General features: G+C 25.2%; 3 protein-coding genes across 7 annotated transcripts; 1 reads left to right on the top strand and 2 right to left on the bottom strand.

The window, feature by feature from the left end:
* Positions 1-1,509: 1,509 nt before the first annotated feature.
* Positions 1,510-2,857, top strand: LOC126907239 (WD repeat-containing protein 61). Its single transcript, XM_050688356.1, has 2 exons — positions 1,510-2,202; positions 2,261-2,857. The coding sequence occupies exons 1-2, from the start codon at positions 1,704-1,706 to the stop codon at positions 2,731-2,733; spliced, it is 972 nt and encodes a 323-aa protein (XP_050544313.1). The 5' UTR covers positions 1,510-1,703; the 3' UTR covers positions 2,734-2,857.
* Positions 2,858-3,059: 202 nt separating this feature from the next.
* Positions 3,060-4,658, bottom strand: LOC126907240 (uncharacterized). 3 transcript variants are annotated; one of them, XM_050688358.1, is made up of 3 exons: positions 3,968-4,658; positions 3,569-3,784; positions 3,060-3,176 (listed from the first exon to the last, which is right to left on the bottom strand). In XM_050688358.1, exons 1-3 carry the CDS (start codon positions 4,008-4,010, stop codon positions 3,136-3,138), a joined length of 300 nt encoding a protein of 99 aa, XP_050544315.1. In that variant the 5' UTR covers positions 4,011-4,658; the 3' UTR covers positions 3,060-3,135. The 3 variants fall into 3 exon arrangements, with proteins under 3 accessions (XP_050544315.1, XP_050544314.1, XP_050544316.1); XM_050688357.1 differs by having other exon boundaries at positions 3,062-3,176; positions 3,569-3,787; XM_050688359.1 differs by lacking the exon at positions 3,060-3,176 and adding an exon at positions 3,254-3,354 and having other exon boundaries at positions 3,569-3,787.
* Positions 4,659-7,205: 2,547 nt separating this feature from the next.
* On the bottom strand, positions 7,206-16,516 carry LOC126907689 (calpain-3-like). 3 transcript variants are annotated; one of them, XM_050689150.1, is made up of 7 exons: positions 13,065-13,100; positions 8,597-8,745; positions 8,485-8,521; positions 8,339-8,419; positions 8,155-8,275; positions 7,975-8,075; positions 7,206-7,579 (listed from the first exon to the last, which is right to left on the bottom strand). In XM_050689150.1, exons 2-7 carry the CDS (start codon positions 8,599-8,601, stop codon positions 7,310-7,312), a joined length of 615 nt encoding a protein of 204 aa, XP_050545107.1. In that variant the 5' UTR covers positions 8,602-8,745; positions 13,065-13,100; the 3' UTR covers positions 7,206-7,309. The 3 variants fall into 3 exon arrangements, with proteins under 3 accessions (XP_050545107.1, XP_050545108.1, XP_050545106.1); XM_050689151.1 differs by lacking the exon at positions 13,065-13,100 and having other exon boundaries at positions 8,597-8,824; XM_050689149.1 differs by lacking the exons at positions 8,485-8,521; positions 8,597-8,745; positions 13,065-13,100 and adding an exon at positions 15,974-16,516.
* Between the last annotated feature and the right edge of the window lie 8,147 nt (positions 16,517-24,663).

The following is a 24,663-nucleotide window of genomic DNA, read 5'->3' as shown; positions in this document are numbered from 1 at the left end:
CTCTTAGATCTCCTAAAGTTGATTTTTATGGTATGGTTAACGTGATAGCCGAGTAGGAGTGCAATGATACAATACGTTTGAACATCTGCATTGTAATATTTTGAAACGAGTTAAATGTTTATTAATTAATTTTACTATAAAATGTCATTTAAGTTTTTTAAGAGTTTCTATTTTTGAACTCTTGAATAATTGTAAATTAGTATTTTGGTTTTTCAGTTTTAAAAAAATATTTTAGATAAAATTTTAAATTTTGAAGAACATTTTTAGGTTATAAAGATATTCTTTAAAAAAATTTCGATAAATTTTTAATGTATTAGTGTATCATTTTTCTAGTCCTACTAATTTTAATTAGTAGGGCTAATATTATTGAAAAAATAATTGTATCAATTATATGATTCATTCATAATAAAATGGAAATGTTTTTAATTTTTTCAAAAATCATACAAATTTATGGTTTTGGTAAAAAAAAGTATAATTTATGATATATATAGTTTTGAATATTATTTAGGGTAAAATTTAATGGTGTAGTAGAAGTCATTGTATGAATCGTTAGAAAAATTTTTCATTATTAAACTGATTTTTAATAAGAAATAATTGTCAGAGGTGCATAGACTTCTTTAGTCAATGAAGCAACAATGTGAAGATTTAATAAAATTATTTTAAGATAACAAAATTCGATTAATTGCGACTCAAGTGGTTTAGCATATTTGACTATTATTTATTATTCAAGGTATGTAAATTATCATAATGTCAGCTTTATTTTATATACTTCAGGTAATTAAGCATTGAATTTAAAAAAAACTTAACAGTTTATAAGAAATAGTGGCGAGTTTAAATGTAAAATTGAGATTCATATCTTTCCCGGTCTGATAAGTAAAAATATATTATTAAGTTCTTTATTCAAGCTTAGAGTTACCAATGTTCCTCTAAATCAATATAAAAAAAAATTGTTAAATTTTAACAGTTCACGCATGTCACTGTTGTCGATCTTTTTAAAATGATAATCAAAATAACTATTTTAGATAATTAAGCAATAAAAAACTATTCCAATTAAAAAATTATTAAAATTACATATATTTGTAATTAAAAATGAAAAACAAAATCCTATTCTAATACTATTTTACAAAGGGGTCCAAAAGATCCGGAATGCCTAATTGTGCCATTTAGGAGCATGCTGTATTTTACAGCACTTGAAAAATTAATCTTGCCTTGGTTTGCTAAACATTTTTTAAAACATACTGTTATCTTTAATTTTTAATCGGAAGAATTTTTTTTTACAGCTGTATAATAAAATTTTCATAGTTATAAAAATAAATATATCCAGAATTATATTCTTTAAAAAATTAAGACATTCATGTAGCTAAATTGCATAATTGACACGCCGTTTCAAATTCACAAAAACAAACAATGGGTTGGCTACATTGTATTTTTTATAGGTTAGGTTATTATTTTTCAGTGATAACAATTTACACAGTTTGTTTACAAAATTAAAATTAATATTACATTATAATATGATTGATGATGATTTTAATCTCAAAATGAAGTTATAATTAAACTTTTTATTTACAATTGCCATTTTTGAAGTGATTTTATATAGACGTAGATGATTTTTAAAATTAATTTTAATATTCGATTTTTATATTAATTGTTCGTTTTTAACTTATGTAATTACTTTAAAAATATTATATTAATAATCTGATTAAATGCATACTTTAGCTTATAAACATAATAATGCTCATGATGACAGCATTTGGACTTGTGATTGGGGTGAGATACACACTTCAAAACCTGTAAATAGAGATAACGACAGTAAAGATGATGAGTCTGATGATGAAATTCAAGAACTATCAACAGACTGTATAGTTACGGGTTCAATAGATGAGACTGTTAAAATTTGGAGTTATGATAAAACAACCAATTTAAATCTTGAAAAATCACTTAATGAGCATTCACTAGGTGTTATATCAGTTGCTTTAAATTCAGATTCATCAATAATTGCATCAAGTGCTTTAGATGCAACACTTATGTTATGGAAAACATCAACTGGTGAAAAAATAAAAACATTTTCAATAGGACCAGTTGAGTTATGGACAATAGCATTTTCACCTGATGATAATTATATAATATCAGGAAGTCATTCTGGTAAAATTAATTTATTTGGTGTTGAGACTGGAAAACAAGAGCAAACATTTGATACAAGAGGTGATTTTTATTATAATATTATATGTTTCTCTTATTAAAAACAGAATTTTTTTTATAGGAAAGTTTACATTGAGCATAGCATATAGTCCTGATGGAAAATACATTGCATGTGGTGCTCTTGATGGTATCATAAATGTATTTGATGTATTGTCTGGTAAGTTGACTCATACACTTGAAGGACATGCTATGCCTATCAGGTCATTATGTTTTTCATCAGACTCAAAATATCTGTTAACTGGAGCAGATGATGGTCAAATGAAGATTTATGCAGTTCACCATGCTGAAGTATTGGGTACTGTATCTGGACATGGGTCTTGGGTCCTAAGTGTAGACTTTTCTCCTGATTGCAAAAGTTTTGTATCTGGTAGTGCTGATAATACTGTGAAAGTATGGGATGTAGCTAATCGCAGTTGCTTAAATACTTTAAAAGAGCATAAAGACAAAGTGTGGTGTGTTAAATATAATTCGACAGGTGATAAAATGGTTTCTGTATCTGAAGATGCATCTATTAATATATATTCATCACCTTAAGAGCTATGTATTTTTTTTACCATCAAAATTAATTTGTAATAAATATTTTAATTTTGTATATTTACTCAAAATATTATTTAATATTATAATATTAATATAAATATTAAGAGTATTGTTTTCAATATTCTCTTTATCTTTTGTCACATCTTCTACCGCCACCATGATTTTAGTTTCTGAATCCTCGTTCTGCATTGTGTCAGATTTCATTTCATGATTACTAACTGGTCATAAATAACACCCATGCTTTTAATTAATAACACATAAATTTGCAATAATATTTATTGTATCAACAATAATTAGTATAATTATAGTTAATTTAAAAAAAATCATTAATGAATTTTTTAATACTGATTATATAAATCTGCACTACATTTACAAATGATTGTTATATTCGCTAATTAATTATACATTGAACTTAAAACGACATCTGTATGTTTCATTACCTAAAATGGATTTTCATTATAGGTTAAAAACTAACTATTCAAAATAAAAATTGTAATAATCGAACTTTAATTACAATGTTTAAATGATTAAGAAGCCAGAGCAATGTGTCGTATTTCAACTTAAGGTTACTTTATGCCCATGATATCATGAGCTATCACGGCAACTACTTAGCTCCTACTGAACATAAAGATTTTAAGTATAAATTTTATTAAGTAAATTAAATAATTGATTAAGTAAATTGATTAATTAATTATAATAAATTTTCTAAAATTTCACCTATGATATAAATTATTAAAAAAAAAAATCTCAAAATTTAATTTAAGTATTTAATATATTATATTTAAAATTCATACAATTTCTAAAAATCATATAGTAACTTCTTCTTGCTTACGTTTTATTTTTAGCTCTGCCATACCATGTTCCTCAACATCATTTTCTAATTTCTCACATCCCTCAAGAATCTCGTGAAGAGTATTGTCTTCCATATTCTCTTTTACTTTTATCACATCTTTTAACGCCGCCATGATTTTAGTTTCTGAATCCTCGTTCTGCATTGTGTTAGATTTCATTTCATGATTACCAACTGGACCTAAGTAACACTCCATTTCTTCTAATTAATAACACATTTAATTGTTATAATATTAATTATTAAATTGTGATATTTTCATAGATACTGTTCAATGAATATTACATAATTTATTGTATATGAAACATTTATTAATACATAATATTTAAGTATTAATTGTATTATCTTTTTAAATTCATACAATTTCTATAAACTGTATAGTACCTTCTTTTTGCATACGCTTTTCCGCTATTTTAGGCTCTGTCATACCAAGTTCGTTAACATTTTCTTCGAATTTCTAACATTCTTCAAAAATTTCATGAAGAGTATTGTCTTCCATATTCTCTTTTGTCATATCTATTAAGTCCGACATGAGTTGAATTTTTAAATCCTTGTTCTGCATTGTGTCAAATTTCGTTTCATTATTATTATCTGAACTTAAATCACTCTCTATGTCTTCCAATTAATAACACATTATATTATAAAAAAAAATCATTAATAAATTTTTTAATATTGATTTTATAAATCTAAACTACATTTACAAATGATTGTTGTATTCGCTAATTAATTATACATTGAACTTAAAACGACATCTGTATATTTCATTACCTATAATGTATTTTCATTATAGGTTAAAAATGAACTACTCAAAATACAGTTACTTCAAATTAAAATTCTAATAATTGAATTTTGAAATCCACGTATGTTAAAATGATCAAAAAGCCATAGTAATGTGTAATTTTTCAAATTTGAATTACTTTAGGATCATAATATCATGAGCTACTTTTGCCAACCGACGTAAGAATCTTTTTACCTTCATTGTAATTTGATTGTTTGCAAAAAATCAATGTATCAAAATACTTTTTTTACAATTTATTGTTACTGTCAGTAATAGAATACACACACAAAAAATTAGCTTTTCTCGACCAAAATTCAACAATAAACTAATATGTATTTGATAATAAACATTAATGTGTCCATATTAAATAATCCATGGAAACTTGATTTAGTATTTTGATGATTTGAAGACATTTAAATAATTGCATTAAATTAAGAGATTGGCAAACATAGAATTTTTAAAAAACTATGTGTCGTAATGAACAATTTATTTATTATTAAAAAATTACATAAAGTATCAGTTGTCTAATCTTAGGAAGTATTTAAATAATTTAAAAACTCATGTTAATAGATAATTATTAACTATTTATACGTAAAAAATATCATGCAAACTTGTAAAATATTACTTGTTTTAAAGAACCATTAGTTATGAATAATTTGAATTGTGGTTCATATAATGCTAAAGTACGATAGTATCTAATTTTAAACCAAAAACTCCATCTAATGGATACGATAAAAAAATAACATTTCTATAAACGTTATGTTTGTGTACATTACGTTCACACTTACATGTAGTAGTAAGTGTGACTTGAATAAAAACGTGTATTATAGCAGTCAGTTGTAACCAGTACGTCATTACCAAATATACCTCACATATATTTTTATTTAAAAAATTGTATTACTTTGAATTTATTTATTAATCGTAAAATAAGTACATAATAATATGTTTATATAAAATTACTTTTTAAGGTTGAAAAAAATACATTTAGTCCCCTCAAAAATGTTTTAATAGATCCAACGATTCCAGGTCTTAATAAAAACCTATCACCATCTTATTCTATTTGACTGAAACCCATGTCCGATGACAGAACACCTCATTGTAGGTATTCGTTTTAACTTTTCACGTGTAAATATGTTTTTGTTTTTTTAAAGAATTTCGAAAAAATTTCCAAGAAACTCCAATTAAAGACAATAATCATTTATTTGATTATTATTATCTTTTGCCAATTTACGTACACAACAAATATATATTTTTAACTTTTTCCAAAGTTTATTTATTCATAAGAAAAACGTTCAATAGTTGATGAATAAACGTATTAATGTAATGTATGGTATAATAAACGGATTTTCTGTAGTTATTTGAAAAGACTCGATCAAATTTTTTTTTAAGGGACACATGACTACGGGACATACAAAAAAAAATATTCTTTGTAACGTAATACAGACATGCAAATCACATTTGTTATTATTAGACTTGCTAATCGTTTTTTAAGATATACTGAAGATTGAATAGTCTTTTTTTCTTTTTCTTAGATACTTTCAAAGAACAAGCGCGTTTGTAAGACCGACAGAAAATATCGGTATTTTTAGAAAACAATTACAGAAAAATATGTCTGATAGTACATAAACCACGTCGTGATTGTTGAGTGGATTTCAAGTTTTAATTTTGGTCAAAAGTTACTCGGTATTTGATTGTTACTTACACTTATTATCTGATAAAATTGCTAATATAAACATTCCTCACTATAATCTAATGAAAATATTATTGTACTCTTCAAGATAATGTATCACTTATATATTTAATAAAATTTCACATAATTGCTACTTTTTTTAATTTCTTACATTATAATAGTACAATAACATTGATAAGCGTAACTAAGATGTCTAAGTTATCAATTGCTGAATTTTCAAGAATAATTAGAAAAATATCACATACTGTTTTTGAAAGGGTAGTTTTAATATGGTTCGTACTGGAAATTAATTTATGTTCTAGTTACACCAATGATAATGTTTATTATTATCATTGAAATACAGCGACTAATTAAATATTGGACACCTTAAGGAATCCAATATAGTTACAACTTATTTTAAATATTTTGTAAGATTGTGTCTTCTAAGATCAAAAATAACAAAAAAATGTTCAAAAGAAATGTTTAGGAAAAAGGTTTTTATATTATTAATATTTAGTAACTTATTACTTTTAGCTTCGATGCGAAGCTGAGAAGGTATTAATTTTACTATGATGTGTTTTTTTTTTTATTTTTTTATTTTTTTTTTNTATTTATAAAAACTATATTTATAAATACTAAACTTTATAGAATCACAATAATATAGAAACCCAAACGATTTATAATTCATATTTTTCGATTTTGAAAATTCTTGAAAATCTTTCAATGTTGTATATGTATGTAACATATAGTTTTGAAGTGTCAAAATTCGCAAATGTATGGAATAATCTAGCGATTATTTAGTGCACATCTAAAATTAAATCTAATTTTAAATAAGAATTATTTTACCATTTTATTCTATTACTGAAATAATTCAGTATTAGATGCATTTCAATAGATATAAAAATTTTATTAAAATGATCTACAAATTTGAACTCTTATGCTACACCATTAATATATAAATAAAAACACAAAACTCCACTTTCCTCATTCCCAAAATTCTACACGTAGAAGTATTTTTGACAACTCACGAATATTTAAACTGTTAACTTCATATAATAGAGAAGTATTATAACAAAAATGTATCTATTTTTTTGGGCAGTTAATGATTTTTTTGACAAAGATCACCAATTGAGTTGTCTTTATATTCAATAAATACAACATTTATTTTTTCTGTCATTTAATGTAAAACGAGAAATGATAACATCAGAATATGATTATTTATATATTTAAATGAAAAATTTTAATATTTCATATAACAAACATATTTAAAAGACTTATGTTACATATTAATATAACCTACTGACGGTCTCTCCGGTGGTAATAATTTTGTCAGTTCAGTTCCTAATTTTCTACCGATCATTACTTTAATCATAAACTCGGCTTGTTGAAACGGTCTGAATGTCGCCGGAACTATAACATAGCTTGCCAAGTTTGATACCACAAATGTTTCAGAGATTACTTGTTTTGATTTGAATGGTCCGGAACTTCCTTCCGGTTCTGTGCACAAAAAATATTCGGCGCCTAACGTTTCTTTCTGGTGGCAGTCATTCTAGACAAAAAGTATATATATAGTGAATACTTAAAAAAAAATATTTCTCTTCGATATTTTATTATACTTTGAATGTTTAGCTTGATATCGAGATACACATTATAAACAAAATTTTATAAAATATATTATCCTTTATTAAATATATTAAATTAATTATTAATTTACTAATTTTTTACAACTTAAGTATATATTTGTTTAAATTTATAATTAAACTATATATTAAATATTTTATTTTTTAAGCTTAAAATATGTGATATATTGTTGTATATTGTCTACGATATACTTTTTAAATTTTGGGTAAAGTTAAAAAAAAAAAATGAAGGAATAATAAAAAATAATTGACTTATATGTTAGAATAATTTTATCATGATTTGAAAAAATATTGTAGTACTTACTTTGTATAAAAAAAAAGCAACAAATAATGGAGATTTTTTGTCTAGACGTTTAACTTTTAACAATATTTTTATTGTAATAAATAAATTTTCCTCACCATATACTAAAACAGTTGTATAATTTTTAATTTTAAAATCATTTAAGTTCAGATAATTTTTTTTTAAACTTATTTGTGTACCAACCGGAAGGAAATTTGAGCAAATACTGTGGGTTGGTTTCAAACATGTCTAAATTATTTCTAGATCCTCCTGCATTTAGACCATAAATCCAACTGCCATGAATAGATACTACTTCAGGGAAACCCTGTATTTTAAAAGTAAAAGTCCTATTTTAATTAATAGAAAAATTTAGACAATTTAATATTACTTTAGTATTGTTGTAGTCATCTTGTAAGGTATTTGAAAACAATTTACTGCCATGTTCTTCACAAACGTCAACTTTTTCAACCTACAAGAATAAACATTTTTTATATAATACTTATTATTAAAAAAAAAATAATACATTTTTATTACACGATATATGTTTACCAATTTTCTTAGTAGTTTAATTCTGAATCAATCCAAATTGTCGATATTTTAATGAAAAATAATTATAAAAAAAAGAGTAAAAATTAAATTCAAATACCTCATAATCCCATAATGGATTTATTTGAGTTCCTGCTTTATTCGTTGTGGTATTTATATATTTTGTGTTTTGTCTCGTATTCTTTATTATCTGATTTGTTAATTATCAAGTACTTTTTGGGTTCATTTCACATACTTTATGTGTGTAATCTTTATATTTTTAAATATGCATATTTTAATAAATTAAATGTTAGAAAATGATCAATTAAGAAAATTACTAGTCAAAAACAATTTTTAAGATAATATTTTGGTAATTATTAATACTTTTAATCATACACTGTAGGTAAAGTATAGCCTACGTTATTCTTACACTAGACATTTTTCGATAGTACTCTTTACTAGGTATAAAATTTTAAATATCATAGGAAATACTGGACGAAAATTCATTTGTAGCAGTAGTATGTAGTAATTAAGTATGTTCCCATTTAAACAAAATTAATGAACTTGGTATTCTTATAAAAGACAAAGGTAGACATAAAAAGAATTTAACTACTTATAAATTAATATTTAAATACTACTAAAGTAAGCTAAAAAACTATCAAAATTTGTAATATTTCAGAATAAATAATGTCATCATCGATAAATACTACATCAAACTACAAAAAAAATTACATTAATTGAAGCTTCGAAAGTATTGGCGTACTGTAAAATAATCAATTAAATTAACTGAAATTTGGTTTACATAAAAACAAATGTTATAAATATATATATTCATTTATAATAAGTTATTTCAATATAAAATTTAAAAAAAATACATTAATATCGACTGCTGTTTTATAATAATTATAAAATATTTTCCTTAATTACGGGAAATGAGGGGAATTTTCGAAAACTATCATGCTTTAGATTCAACTAGATACCATTTGTGATTCATTGATGTATCGTTGAACAAAATCGGTGTAGTACAATTAAATCCAAAATGATTAATTTCTTAAGTAATTCTATTATAAGCATTTGTCATGGAATGTTAAAAACATACTGAAAATTAAATTAAATTGCGATATTTTTTGTAAAGTTTACATAGACTTAATAATAATACTTTTTACAGGGCACTTTCTTTTTGGCCTCAGGTTCACATAATTACAATGATTATATGGCAATACAATTAAATAATGACCTCTTTTTATTCTATGCTGACTTTATATAACTATAAAAAGAAAAACTTACAAATATTTTTTTTTTTGGTACATAAAATATATGACTTATGTCTAAGTCATATGTTTATGATCGAAAGTTTGATTTTATATTGTTAAGAGTTAAACAAATAATTTTACGGTTTTGTTTTTAAAAAATAAAAGCGTTTATCCAATCAAATTAATTTCAATTAGTTTTAAGTAGTTAACTTAAATGTATCATTTCTGTAACGAAATGAAGTAATTTAATTACTTAAAAATGAAATAACATATGGATAATTAAATTACATTTATTNAAAATGAAATAACATATGGATAATTAAATTACATTTATTTCATTACTTTATTTTTACTAACACATTAATAGAAAATAATTATAGTTCCATTAATTTTGTTTTAGAAAATCATTTTTTTTTTCATTTTTGTGGGAATCATAATTTTTTACAAAAAAAAAATATATATAATTATGCAATAAAGGTCTTTAATTTGCTGAATGGACTTTTTTTTTTAAATATAACTGAGTAGAAAATGTTATTGTAATACTTCCTTCTGTCTATTTCGTGTAACGAAATAAAATTTGTATAATATAATAAATGTTCATAATTATAACCATTTTAATATAAATAATTAATTAATTGCTACATAAAAAATTTCCGAATGCCCCGGGATTTTATATAGAATTAGTTAGTTTATAAAAAACTACTTAAATATATTTAAACAGTTGATATGAAGGGTTATGTGTGATTCAGTTCAATGTGTAATACTAATTTTTTTTGTCTTTCTTTTTTATAGTAATGCATAAAATTATGTGACATTGGTTCAAACATACAATTTGACAAAATATTTGAGAGGTTTAATTTAATTTCTCTTTTTCTTAAAAAATATTTCTATAAAAAAATACATGTAATTTTCATAATATTTGAGGGGCTTAATTATCTCTTTATTATTATTATTATTATTTAATGTAATGTGATTTCATTATATTTGAAAATAAGTAACAGGATTGTAGTTAAATTACTTTTTGAAAGTGTACAATTGTTACACTTTTTGAGATGAAAAAAGTACTAAGGCCAAAAAACATCATTATTTGTAGAAAATACCGTAAATAAATAACCGAAAAAATGTTTGTATATTATATGAATAACAAGGAAAACAAAGAGATGATTTCATAAATTCGCCCAGCTTAGATAAATAGATTTGTGTTTTTTAATTGAGTTTAATGACAAAGAACTATTACAATTTTACCGTTTAAGTTGTAATTTTATTGCTTTTTAAAAGTAATTTGTCTAAGACAACTTTTAGCATGACTAAAATTTTATGCATTTATAAATTTTGTTAAATTATTCGGAATACACGATCAACCAGTATAAATTTTTATTGACTTGAAAACTTAATATGTTGTTACCAAAGTTAGTTTTGGGAGATTAAATGAGTTTATTCCACTAAAATGAAAAATATTTGTATGCTATATTATAATCCAAAGACAAATTTGCCTAACCCTGAGACCCTTCTATGTGGCTCAAACAAAATTTAATGACAGAAAAACTTATTTTCTTTTGGCCTCCACGTGAGTTCTACCAGAGGAGGGCATAAATTTAGTATGCATTTTTTTAATGAATAAAATGAAAACTTTTATTTGAAACAAAAGCAAGGCGCCGATAATAACATAAATATTTTGTACTAAAATTAAATCTAAACTTAATTATCAATTTTAATGTTTAATTTAATTCTCAAAAATTTTATGTCTGTTTTGTTTTTTAAAAGAATAAAAGAATAATATCAATAAATTCTTAAGGTCTAACTATTTCATAATAGGAATAACTACCACAAAAATGTATTGTGATATTTCTATAGAAATCAGCATTAAAGGCTAAATTTTAGGCTATAAAATAATATAAATTCCAGTAAAATAACAAAAATAATGTTTTATGATACTCACTAGCTATTGTTATAGTAAATTGCTTTTCAAAACTAATGTCAAAAAGTAAACCGTAAAATAATCAATAAAAAATAATTTATTCTTTTTGACCTCACGCTATCAACACTATAATTTTAATTTATTGCCTGTTTTCCTTTATCAACACTAAGTATAGACACTATGTGACTCCCCTAACGTTGGATGGGTACTACTCCTTATTTTTCTATTAAAATATTAATTTGTTTAGGTATTTTAGATTAACTTCAGAAAATGAATTATTAAAAAATACCATATACTCTTTGAAAGAATATTAACTTTGACAAAATAAAAGAGCTACTTTTTAAAAAAAAAAGTTGTCCCTTAACAATAATATATTTTTTAACTTTTATGAAAAGTCTTAAAATAGTTTAGCTTTTTATGGTATTATTTTATTACAAAAAAAAAAAAAAAATGCAATTGATAAGATAAATAAACATTTGACCTTACACGTATAAAAAAGTAGAGTAGTTTGAGTGAAGCTCAAAACACGCAATTGGAGTATATCCAAGAAAAGAGGTTAGTGGTTTTATATAAGATAATTAGAACACGTATAAATTATGTAGCTGTCTACAAGCAAGAGCTTGTACAAAAAAATTATGTTATTTCTTTGTTTATGCTTTACTATCATTTTTAGGTAATGTTACTTGTAAAAGTTATAAAATTATAGAAAAGTATTGATATATTATTATTCATGCATTAAGTTCTAAAAATTTGAATTTGTTTTTAATCCGTTGAACAAAAATAATAATTCATATTATTCATAAATAATTCAGTAAAATTTTGCTTTTAAAAACAATAAGTAATTATTTTTAACAACTAAAAATAAAAATTTATAACTCTTGGTGGTGGACTTTAGATTTATTGTTGAACTTTTATTTAGCATAAGAAAACAGTCAAAATATCAGTGAATTCAATGACTGCAATAATTAAATAACTTTAGGCGAATTTATTAATAATAAAATCCACATTGAGTCATACAAATTAAATTAAATTATAAGTATATTTATGAAAAGGATTATAATTGAAATTTATGTCTAATAAATTTAATTCATGCATTTTAACGTTTGTGCATAATCAACTGGATTTGTATGGACTTTTCTCTGGTACTCGATTAAAATTCTAATTTAGCTAACGTGGGGCTCTTCCCCAACTACCCCATCGAAATTCATGCGATGAACAAATTATTTACTAGAAGTTGTACTTTTTGATGGATATTAAGTAAAAAACATATCATAGAATAAGAAAATATTGTTGTTATTAGCAACAATAATTTTAACATTTCAGCACAGCAACCTAAAAAGAAATTCAGTTACGTCACTGGTTTACCTACGTATAAATAATTATTTATTAAAAATGTAAATAATAGAGTAATTAATTACTTTGTTTTTTTCTTGTGTTTAAAACTTGAGCACTCTTTTATAATAATATGATAGAAGTAAAATAGATTAAGATAATAGTATTTTCAAGGAATATGTTTTAGCTTGTTATAATTTATAATTTTAGTAGTTTTCAGATGCCTAAAATCTTTCATTCAACTACGCAAAAAATTTTCCCAACTGCGCAAACAATATTCAACTGCACTTTAAATTATTGCCTAATAATTCAAAAATAAATTATAACTTTATTTTTAACACTCTTACTATTAAAAAAATATAAGTTTTAAAATAGTGAATTGTTTAATTAAAATTTTATTTTAAAAATAAAGTTTTATAAATTAATTTAAAAAATTGAATAACTGACTTTCCTGTATCCAATGATATAATAAATTAATAATAATTTAACATAATTAGTAATAAAATTATCAAACTCATAAGTTATATGATATATGTATTTCAAAATATTAATATTCATTGATTCTTCACTTTTAATCATTTTTATCACGTTTTTGCAATATAATTCATAATACACTGTGATTTATTTTTGTATTTTACATTGATGTGGATCAATGATATACATTTCTTTATTTTTTTCTATATATTTTAAAGTTATTTTTAGAAGCTTTTATATCTCCACAATATAATAGATTAGTCAGTGAAAACATACCAATCGTCATTTGTGTTTTATGAAGTTTTTCTATCAACATTTTTTTAAATTGATAATTGTACAACTTCAAGAATTATAACATGATAACAAGAATATACGTGCCCTTTGAAATTAAATTATAAACATTTTTATGTGAAATATTTGATTTTAACTGCGAGCGTTTGTCAAATATAATAAAAAATCTGTACATTTTACTATTTTGAAAAATCGACCACATTTTTTGATAACTGATAAATATAAAAAAAGTAGTTAGTACTTAATTTATATGAACTTTTACGAATCATATGCAAATAACCAAATACTACCCTTATTGTCCATTTATCTACCCATAGTAGATACGGTTTGAAATTGTCTGATAGAGCTGACATGTTTTTTTTTTTTTTTTGGTTAATTTTTATACATATATAAACAATTTTGGAGCGTCTTTTTTAATTTTTTTTTTTTAGCTTCGATGCGAAGCTGAGAAGGTATTGGTTTTACTAAGATGTGTTTATTTTTTTTATTTTTTTTTTTTTTTTGTGTCTGTTACCACTTTTTCTCAGCTCTCACCGAACCGATTTCTTTCAGTGATACGTCAAAAGATCACAAATCGTATCTAGTCGAAGACATTACCCTTAAAAATTGAAAAAAATTCCCTCGTTCCCCGTAAATGGGGGAAACCTCCAAAAAAATTACAAATTTAAAAATTACTAATTTTCAAAAATTTTTCAATTTTTTTTACTTAAAAGTGCCATAACTTTTTCAAAAATGAACATATCAATATAATTCTATTTTATATAGATGCATAATATCATTACCTTTCATTTGGTATATTTTTTTCATAAATTTAACCCTTAACCTGCCCACCAGGGGGGATTTAAAATGACAACTTTTTCACAAAAAATTAATTTTTTTAACTTAAATTTTGAAAATGTTCCGGAAGGTCTGACACTTTTATATATATCTTAAATTAAAGCTAATGTAATATGCTTTATCATGAAAAAAAAAAATTTCGGACTTTATCTTATCTTCATGGTGAAAATGGCTACCGAATGCTATTTTTGTGTGAAAATTTTCGATTTTGTATTTTCCATTTTTAACTTTATTATGCTATAACTTTTTGAAAAATGTATGAATCATTACAATTTTTTTATGAGAAGTAGTATTTATATAGATCTTTCATTCGACATACTGTTTTTTTAAATCGGACCATTTCCCTAAATACAGGGGGGATTCAAAACATAAAAATGCATATAGAAAGTAGAACTTTTTCAACTTAACTTTTGAAAGTGTTCCGGAAGGTCTGACACTTTTATATATATCTTAAATTAAAGCTAATGTAATATACTTTATTATGAAAAAAAAAAATTTCGGACTTTATTTTATCTTCATGGTGAAAACAGACATCAAAGTTTATAAAAAAAATACGATTTTTGTAAAAAAATTCATTTTTATATTTTTAACTTTATAATGCTATAACTTTTTGAAAGATGTATGGATCAATATAATTTTTTTTTTATAGATGCATGATGTCTTTACCTATCATTTGGTATATATTTTTTTCATATCTGACCCTTTACCTGTCCACAGGGGGGGATTTAAAATGACAAATTTTTCACAAAAAATTTACTTTTTCAACTTAAATTTTGAAACTGTTCCGGAAAGTCTGACACTTTTATTTATATCTTAAATTAAAGTTAATGTAATCTACTTTATTATGCGAAAAAAAAATTTCGGACTTTATTATATCTTCACGGTGAAAATGGCTACCAAATGCTATTATTATGTGAAAATTCTCGATTTTATTTTTTACATTTTTAACTTTATAATGATATGACATATTTAAAAGTGTATGGATGAACATTATTTTTTTATAAGAAATAATATTTTTTAATAATCCCTTTTTCATTCGATATACTTTATCTTAATTAGGATATTAATAATGAACTAGATGATCATGTAGCTTTTGGTATAATCCACCAATTTTTTAAAATTAAACACTATCTAAAGATTTGCATCGAAGCGTTTATTTTTCATAGTGATTTTAATCACTGTCAGATATCATTATACTTGATCCATCTATGCCACGTCACCACTGTGCTGGTTTTTTTTATTAATACTTATTAGAATACAAGGCGTAAAAAAATAATGATCTCAGTTTATTTTATGTTTTGTTTGTAAATAAGTGAAAATCAGTTATATTTCAAAATGTCATATACCGAAATAAATATAACCAGTACGATTATTGTCAAGCTACGTACTATACCTGCGTCACTTTGGTAATACGATGAGCTGGGAACGCACAATTTTTGGTCCACGGTTGACGTCCAACATGTCCATTGCTGTCAGCTGTCCGGTCAGGTGAAGACGTTGCCGAGCTACCGTCGTCCCTCGATGCTGACGACTTGCTATCGGAATGTCCACATCCCATGATGGCCGCATGACCCACCTACGCCGACCCGGGCAAACAAACTACAGACGAGACAACAACCGGGACACGGTCCACATATACACGATTCGTCGCCACTTTGCCGTCCGACAACGACGCTGTCGCTGTACTCATTTATAATAGAAGCATCGCGTGCTTGTATTCACATACACACCGTCGAGGGACACACCTCTTTATGTTTGTACATGGATTTTCTACTTTAGTGTTTGGACATCGATTTTTCAACTTTTACATGAATAGGAGGGTATTACACGAAACACTTAACTACACGTTTGACACATTTTTAACTGGAATCGACAGCACCATGTTTGCAATGATATCATGAAAATGTTTTCTATGCTGAGTTCAACATGTTTTATTTACACGTGTACTAAAAGAAGTTTAACGGATTTATAAAAGTAAAGTAAAGTAATCCCAAATCTCAAAAATATGTCGTTAAAGTTCATATTTTTGTTCAATACATGAACGCATTTAAGACAGTTGAGGCGTTTAGAAAATGTATGTGCATCGAATACGAGTAAACATTATAATGACTCTTGTCATTAAGATTATCAATCAAGCAATGCCGGTGCAAGCGGGGAACATGCCCCGGGCCCCGCGGTCGGCTTAGTTTAATTTGTCATTTGCCTATCTACTTTTTTGTGGGTTGAGAATTGGATTTTTATTGCCATAACGATTCGCACCAGTGAATTTGCAANAAAATAAAATGTCTTTAAAAATTTCAACCCAGAAATAGAGATAACTACTGGGGCCCTTCACGACTAACTTGCCCCGAGCCCGGCAAAACTTTGCGCCGGCACTGCAATCAAGTGTTGTTACATGCTGACAACCATATGTATGTTTATAGTGCTTAACATAAAATGTTAAGTCGATTTTTATTGCCATAACGATTCGCACCAGTGAATTTGCAATATATATTTTTGAGCAGTGACTTATATTACAACCAGATACGNATTGGATTTTTATTGCCATAACGATTCGCACCAGTGAATTTGCAATATATATTTTTGAGCAGTGACTTATATTACAACCAGATACGTGTACCCCATTGGTACACTGCACAAGATATAATCACAGATAAGAAAAAGCTTTATCTTATCTGCGATACACATTAAGAAAATCCTGTTCATGATTCCTGTTGATGATGGAAACAAGCGATTAAACCAAACAAATAATAAAAAATTAAGAGTTTTCTACTAATCGCGTTACTGATAAATGTATCCATTTAGTAATTATTACTGCTGAAAAATAGCTTAATTTCACAGGTATTTATACTTCTGAACAAGTTATGCGGTTTGTTTTTGCCCTAATACGGAAATTGTGTTAAGGTCGAAAGTTTAAAAAAAAATAAAATAATAGTTTAATGCCCATGTATAAAACTTTTAAATATTTAGAAATCATTGTGGCGCGCGGAAATTAAATTAGCCCAGTAGCGTCATAGAGCTGGTACTAGGCGTGTACAAAGTATGCTCTGCGCTTGAGAACGTTACCTGCACAAGCTTCCAGGGGCGGACTTAGGTATGTGGTGGCCCCTGGGCGGAATGCATTGTGGGGGCCCCTTATACATGAACAAGGAAATGTATTTTTTTACTTATTAAATAACAATTATTATCATATTTGTGATACCAATGTATACCAAATTTGTGGGGGTCCCTGGGCTGCAGCCCACTCAGCCCTCCCCTAAATCCGGCCCTGCAAGCTTCACCATTAATTAAAATTAAATGCACAAATCATTCTTTTACTCGTATAGTCTTTGTGCATATGAACTATATGTATAAAATAATATTCTTAAACGCATAACAAATCTGCAGCTAATATTGTATAAGAAATATAAAATATAGTGAACCATTATTTATCGATTTATTTACTTATTTTAATTAATAAGTAAAAAAAAAGTCATTAATTTTTATAACGGACCCAGAATATAATATATATATATATATATATATATCTAATTAAGAAAATTACTAATCGATAACAATTTTTGGAACAGTACTTCAAAAGTTATAACCATTTTTATATCATGATAGGAAGAGGAGCGAGGCCGAGAAATATCTAGTGATATAAATAATAGTATCCGCTCCTCACCACCATTCAATACTTTATATTGTTAATAACTTCTGAAATATTCGTCCAAAATTTGTTATCGACCAATCATTTTCTGAATTATATATTTTTTTATTCAATTATCTAGTTAGATATGTATATTGCTTTATAAAAAAATTAGGTTGACACTCTAATAAGGTATAAAGGATGAATTAAAAAGTTATTTTCTTAGCATAATTAATTCTTAAAAAGAAACGTTGATAGCGTTAAAACAATCTCATTGTATAAAAATTACTACAAAATATTTTTAATATTGTTATAAGTTGATATAGTATTACTTGTTATATATTATCTATAATATATAACAATATATTATAGATGATCTATAGTATTTTGCATTGATTTTTTTTTACAAACAGTTAATTCATTTGATGACACTCTTTTTTCAAGGGTCTATATACCGCTTCCCCGAAAATAATACCAATAGATTAGTCGTTTTATGAACATCCAGCAGATAAATAATAAACTGTATTGTATCAAAACTGGTGTATAACAATAAAATTTTAAATTTGGCATAACTATTACATCAATTATTGTTTTTCATAATAATCAACATTTCAAACGCAAAATCAGTTTTATGTTTCTTCAATAGAAATTAAACAATAATAACTTAAAACTACAAATTATTTTATTTATCATCTTATTGTTTTATTAATTTATACGTGAGGCGTAAAAAACACGTAAAATTTAAAAATGCGAAGAATCAATTTTTATTAATAATACATAATTTTTTGTATCTTTGACACACTTTTTACCTCACACAAACATATTAGTAGTGTAATAAAAAAGTTATTTATATTTATAAATAATTGGACGTCTTTAGTTTTTAAGGAAAAATGTTGGAAAAGTATTATGAACACCTTCAAAGAGGGTCATAATATTAAGAGACATTGTCTTATATTATCAAAATCGAAGGAATACGTGTATCTACTACAATCAACGATATTTTTAATACATTTTCAATATATTTTATTAATAATTAAGTGTCATTCAATATAACAAATATGTTTCATTAATTTCATATTTGAGTAAATATACTTATAATAAATCAATACTACCAAATGTCGTTTTTATTTTTCAACAAATGGCATTGTTACTTTTATAAATTTGTTGAACATGACTAATGCAATTGGTTCATCTCAGAAATCTATTACGTCATATTAAGAATACAATACATTTAAAACATAAATATTAAAAACTCAACTCATTTAACGTTTACTCTGTTTAAGAGAATCAGAGAATGAATCAAAATACAATTTTTTTCATTGTGAATCTTTATCACTTTAGTATTTGACTTTTTAAAATGACGAACTTAAAATATGTAATTTATCTCGTATTACTTATTGTCGATGTTAAATCAGCAGAAATAAATCGATATGTTAATCAACTAAATATACTATTCAATAGAGACAGATGGAGAAATCTATGGAAGATAGCCGATGAAAATGCAAGTCTCATTGACAGAAGCACCAAGCCTGAAACTGTGGTTAATTTGGTCAAATTGTTTAGTGGTAAGCCCACTGTAGTTACGGAAAGCAATTTTAGTTCTAAAGTGCGTCACTCACATTTGGCGCTGAGCATATTTTATGCTCTGCAACTTTTAGACATAGTAGACTCAGAATTAGTTTACATGGATTATTGTAATCAACTAATGAAGGAAAATAAATGTGCAGATCGTTTATTTGATATCATAAAACCTTTAGACATTCAATTAACAAAAATGTATAATTCATTGTTATTTTTTTGGAAAATTTTAAATAATACAGTTACGGAAATTACAGAATCTATTAATTTGCTAAAAAACGATGTATATGATGCAATATTAAATTTAAAAAAAGTTAGTCCCAACAATAGTTTTGAAATAATAAAGACTCTCAAAAATATTTATAAGATGACAAAAAAATTTATAAGAAAAAGTATTGTTCCATTACCACTGGGCACAGGAAAAAATGAACAAACGAAATCTGAAAAAGAAATTTTAAGTATTTATAAAAGCACAGAAAAACCAAGTCACAAATTAGAACTTTATAAGGATCATCTGGCAAACCTCATAATAATGTATAGTCAATATAATAGTCGTTTAGGTTTTAATTTTGAAGATGAAAATTTAATTGCTAGTGTAAACATGACATTAAATGAACCATTACCTTTTGAATACATTAAACTTCAATCAAGATTGTCGACTTTTGAATAATGGTGAACATTTCTAGTTTTAAATGAGTATTCTAATTAACTATTTTTTTATGAATTAATCATAAAAATTAATTAATAAAACTAAATAAGTAATACTTGTCTTTATATTTTAATTTTTAGATAAAATTAATAGTATATAATTAAAGTACGGATTTGGACGCACATTAAATTTTTTTTAGGGTTATCGTAGGTTATGCTCTCCAAGCACAAAATTCAATTTATGAAATGTAGAATTTAGAAATTAAAATTTTATTTGAATTTTTTTTTAATTATTGTCGTTTTGTATGATTAAGAGAGCATGATTAAATAAAAATTAATTTTGAAATTAATTTAGATTAATTAAAAGTGTATTTGGCGAAGTGACGAAAATTTTATTTATTTGTATTATATATTTTTAGGTTATCTGTTAAAATATTCATAAGTACAATTTTGAAGGGGTTAGCTATACACAATTTTGTAAATTACCTAACTATCGCCAAAATATTTTATTGAAATTATGTCTATAGAAATATTGTATTTAAATTACTGTATTTTTAAAATGTCTATAATATATTTTCAAATATTAACTATAGTTCATTTATTTTTTCCTTTTTAGTTTTGATGGTATAATTTTTTTTAAATATATTTTATTCATTAATCAATCGCAAATAAAAGACAATCTAAAATTCTATATGTGTTTTAAAGTTGGATAAACTATCAAGAGTATCCTTTAACTTAGCCTTAGATGCAAATTAAACTTTTTTTTAACTTATTATTACTGATGTCATTTAGCTTGTAATACAAATGTAAAAAAAAGATTGCGATATCAGTTTATTCAATGTATATTATTAATTAATTAAATGGCATATTTCAGCTAGTTCTTATATCCTAAGTAATTAAATAACTTATTTTTCATTTAGTAATTGTGACGTAAAAATTGATTTACTATTATTTAATAATATTTAAATCTAAAATACCCTAAATTAAGTAGGGTTGTGTATAATATGTATAATTTTGAGTAACCAGGAGTAATAGTGTGCACTTTTTTTTTATCGCTTGTAACTTGTAGTGTATGGTAGTTATAAACAATTTTTATTTTTTTTAAGCTAGACAAACTATAAAAAAAAAAAATGCAAATAAAGTATTATTAGTGAGATTAGAACTCTACTTAATGAGTAATGAACTGAAATAAAGTGAAAAATAAAAGCTTCCTTTTATCCCACCAATTGGGTAAGAGTCCAGTTAGTAAATTTTAACGAGCAAATTAATAAATAAATAACTGTTTTAAACCAACTAATTTTTACTGGAAATTTCAAAATAATGACATATTTTTTTTTAAATTTAGTAATTTTGCAATTCAATATAATAATATTTATCTACAGAGAGTGGAAAAAAGATTTAGCCACAGGAGGTATGCGAAATTTCTAGATTTTGTAATAATATTATTATAATTATTATAAATTGGGTCCTTAGTTTTCTACTATCGTGAGCAGTGCAGTACATGAATCGTATTTTGCGTACAACGTTAAGTAATGAGTATGGTTTTTTAAAAGAACTTCAGCAATTAAAGAACGGCATCGAAACTAATGTATTTCAACAAAATATACAATGAGTTGAAAATATCTAATTTGATGATAATATACATAATCTTGGACCAAACGAATTGAATAAACTTGAAAATTAGACGGTTAAGAATCAAATTTTTAGTGTTGACTTGGGAATTGGTTAAAAATTATTTTGAAGTACTGTCCTATCTTTTGATTTTAATTCACTGTATGAAATCACGTATATTTAATTTGATTAGGGTAAAAGTCACCCAGACTTTCCAAAAAATTAATCCAATCAATGCACATTTCATTTAAATTTTGATTAAATGTTGTATGATGGCTGTTTTTTTATTAAAATTTTAGTGTATATTTCGATAGTGGATAAACTTTAGTTATTGTTAATAACGTCACGAATTTTCTACTTTTATATTACATGAAAAAATAATTACACCATAAATAATGATGATTTTTGTAGACTTAAGCATGCGTAGAGGGTACCTGTGCTAATCAACTAATCGAATTTATTAAATCGAGCAGGTTACAATAGTAACTTAATAGAAAAAAACAGAGAACTACTGTAGTAGTTTATTTTTTAATGATTAAAGAATGTACTGTCATACTTGAAAATGTGATATAAAAATTTCACACAACAACATTGTATGATATTTTTAAACCAAGTTCATAGGATGGGTTTTCCCTTATATCCTCAATAAAATATGGGCCTTTTAAGAAAGGTTAGGTGCTGAATCCGTGCGTTCGCCTATGATTGTAGATAATATTTGTACTTTATAAAATAACTATCTAGTATGACGATTATGTCATCGCACCAGCTTTTGTGAATAATTTGCGTAGAGATAATGGATCCAACGTATTGTTGTTCAAAAACGTTGAACGGCGTTAAAAGAAGATAAAAGAAGTAGGCCCACAAACGCCATTCGATTTGTCCTGCGAATTCACAATTCGGTTTGTGTGATAAAGCTTTTTAAGGTCGATGAATCGAAATGGTTACCGATAAGTGAAAAATGATCATGGCTCATGTGGTTATTTTGAAGATTATGATGAATATATGAAAGTAACGAGCTTAGTTTTACTTCCTGAAAATCTGGAGATATTTTTAAAGCTCATATGCTGTCATACATAAAGGTATTGATGGTATCTAAAGGCTTCATAGGTTTAAATTTGTTTAGGAATAGATTTTTCGATTTAAAATGTAATTGTCATTATTGAGGTGTAAAATTTAAAAAAGAATTATAATGATAGTGTTACTAATAATATAATGTTGTATTATTAAAACTGAAGTTTTATGATGGTCGGATAAATCTTTAAAAGTTTAACGGTTAGCGATACTAGAACAATGTCTTATAGAAAAACCTGATTTTTAAAATTTATTTTCGAATTAAAAGTATTAGTTTTTTTTAATTGAAATATTGTAGATTACAACTTTTTGATGAAGGGATATAAAAATTTTATAACACAGGTGTTTAGTGCAGCGAAGAAAACTAAATAAGTATGTAGGTTATTAGTATTATTTTTATCCAAGTAATTTTAGAGACGTTAAAATTAAAATTTGTAAATCCATTGAGTTTGTATTAAGGTGAATAAAAATTAAGTTACATTTATGCAATGATGTATGACGACATATCTGAGCAGGTATAATATTAAGATAACTTTCATTACAATTTGTTCATATTGCGCTTATGTAAATATGTTATGCACAAATATCAGTGTGTGTGTGCGCGTGCGCGACAAATGTAATTGAAAAATCTTAAAGATATTTTATGTAGTGCTATAAATTTAGCATGGTAATAAATACAGTACAACTGAAAATTGTCTTTAATAGTTATGTTACATAAAAAAATTAATTCATAAGTGTTCAAATTAAAGCTATATGGCGAAATATAGTTACTATATCTCATTTTGTACCGTACTATGAATCGGTCCTAAACTCAGTTCAGCACCATTTATTATTATGAATACCATTTTATCAAAAAATTAAATAACGCAGGTCATTTTTTGATTATTTTGGTCAATTAAATTGAAATGTGTTGAACAAACAACAAAAAAAAATGTTTAACCTCAAGTTTTCTTTTTTTATATATATATAGAACAAAATTAGGTGGTGGCTCAATAACATTCTCAATATCGACATTTTTTGCGCTACCCTATTAAATATAACAATGATCATGTAAAAAATTTGAGTACCTCTTTTTAAAAATACTTTTTTCGGTTTTGGACTAAGTTAAAGCTAATTTTATTATTTGACTCTAATAAGAAAAAATAAAAATGAACTTTTTTTTAAATTGATAAGCCTTGTTTAGACAGTTATTGGAAATTCTAATTGAAAAAATTATCAATTAATTGTATTAATATACATTTTAAATAATAGAAGTTTCACTTTTATAACATGTTCAATTAGTATTGAATCACTATGAACTCGAAACACATACATATATTATAATAAGTATTCTATAGCCTATAGGCGCAAATAGTATTCGAGATTTCCTCAACCCCCAAGACCAAAGCCCAGAAAAATTTATCTTGCTACCCTCCATATCGAGTTCCAAACATTTTTTTATATAATATACAGTGCCCCTAAAGTTTTCTGTTTTCATAGGAAAAAATACATCCCAGGCCAACTAGACCTGCTAAATGTCTGGTTTTACCATTATCTGTATATATTAT

Source organism: Daktulosphaira vitifoliae, unplaced genomic scaffold (assembly GCF_025091365.1).
Source record: "Daktulosphaira vitifoliae isolate Bord-2020 unplaced genomic scaffold, ASM2509136v1 Scaffold_5, whole genome shotgun sequence".
Classification (NCBI taxonomy): domain Eukaryota; kingdom Metazoa; phylum Arthropoda; class Insecta; order Hemiptera; family Phylloxeridae; genus Daktulosphaira; species Daktulosphaira vitifoliae.
This window is presented reverse-complemented; position numbering and strand designations above follow the sequence as displayed.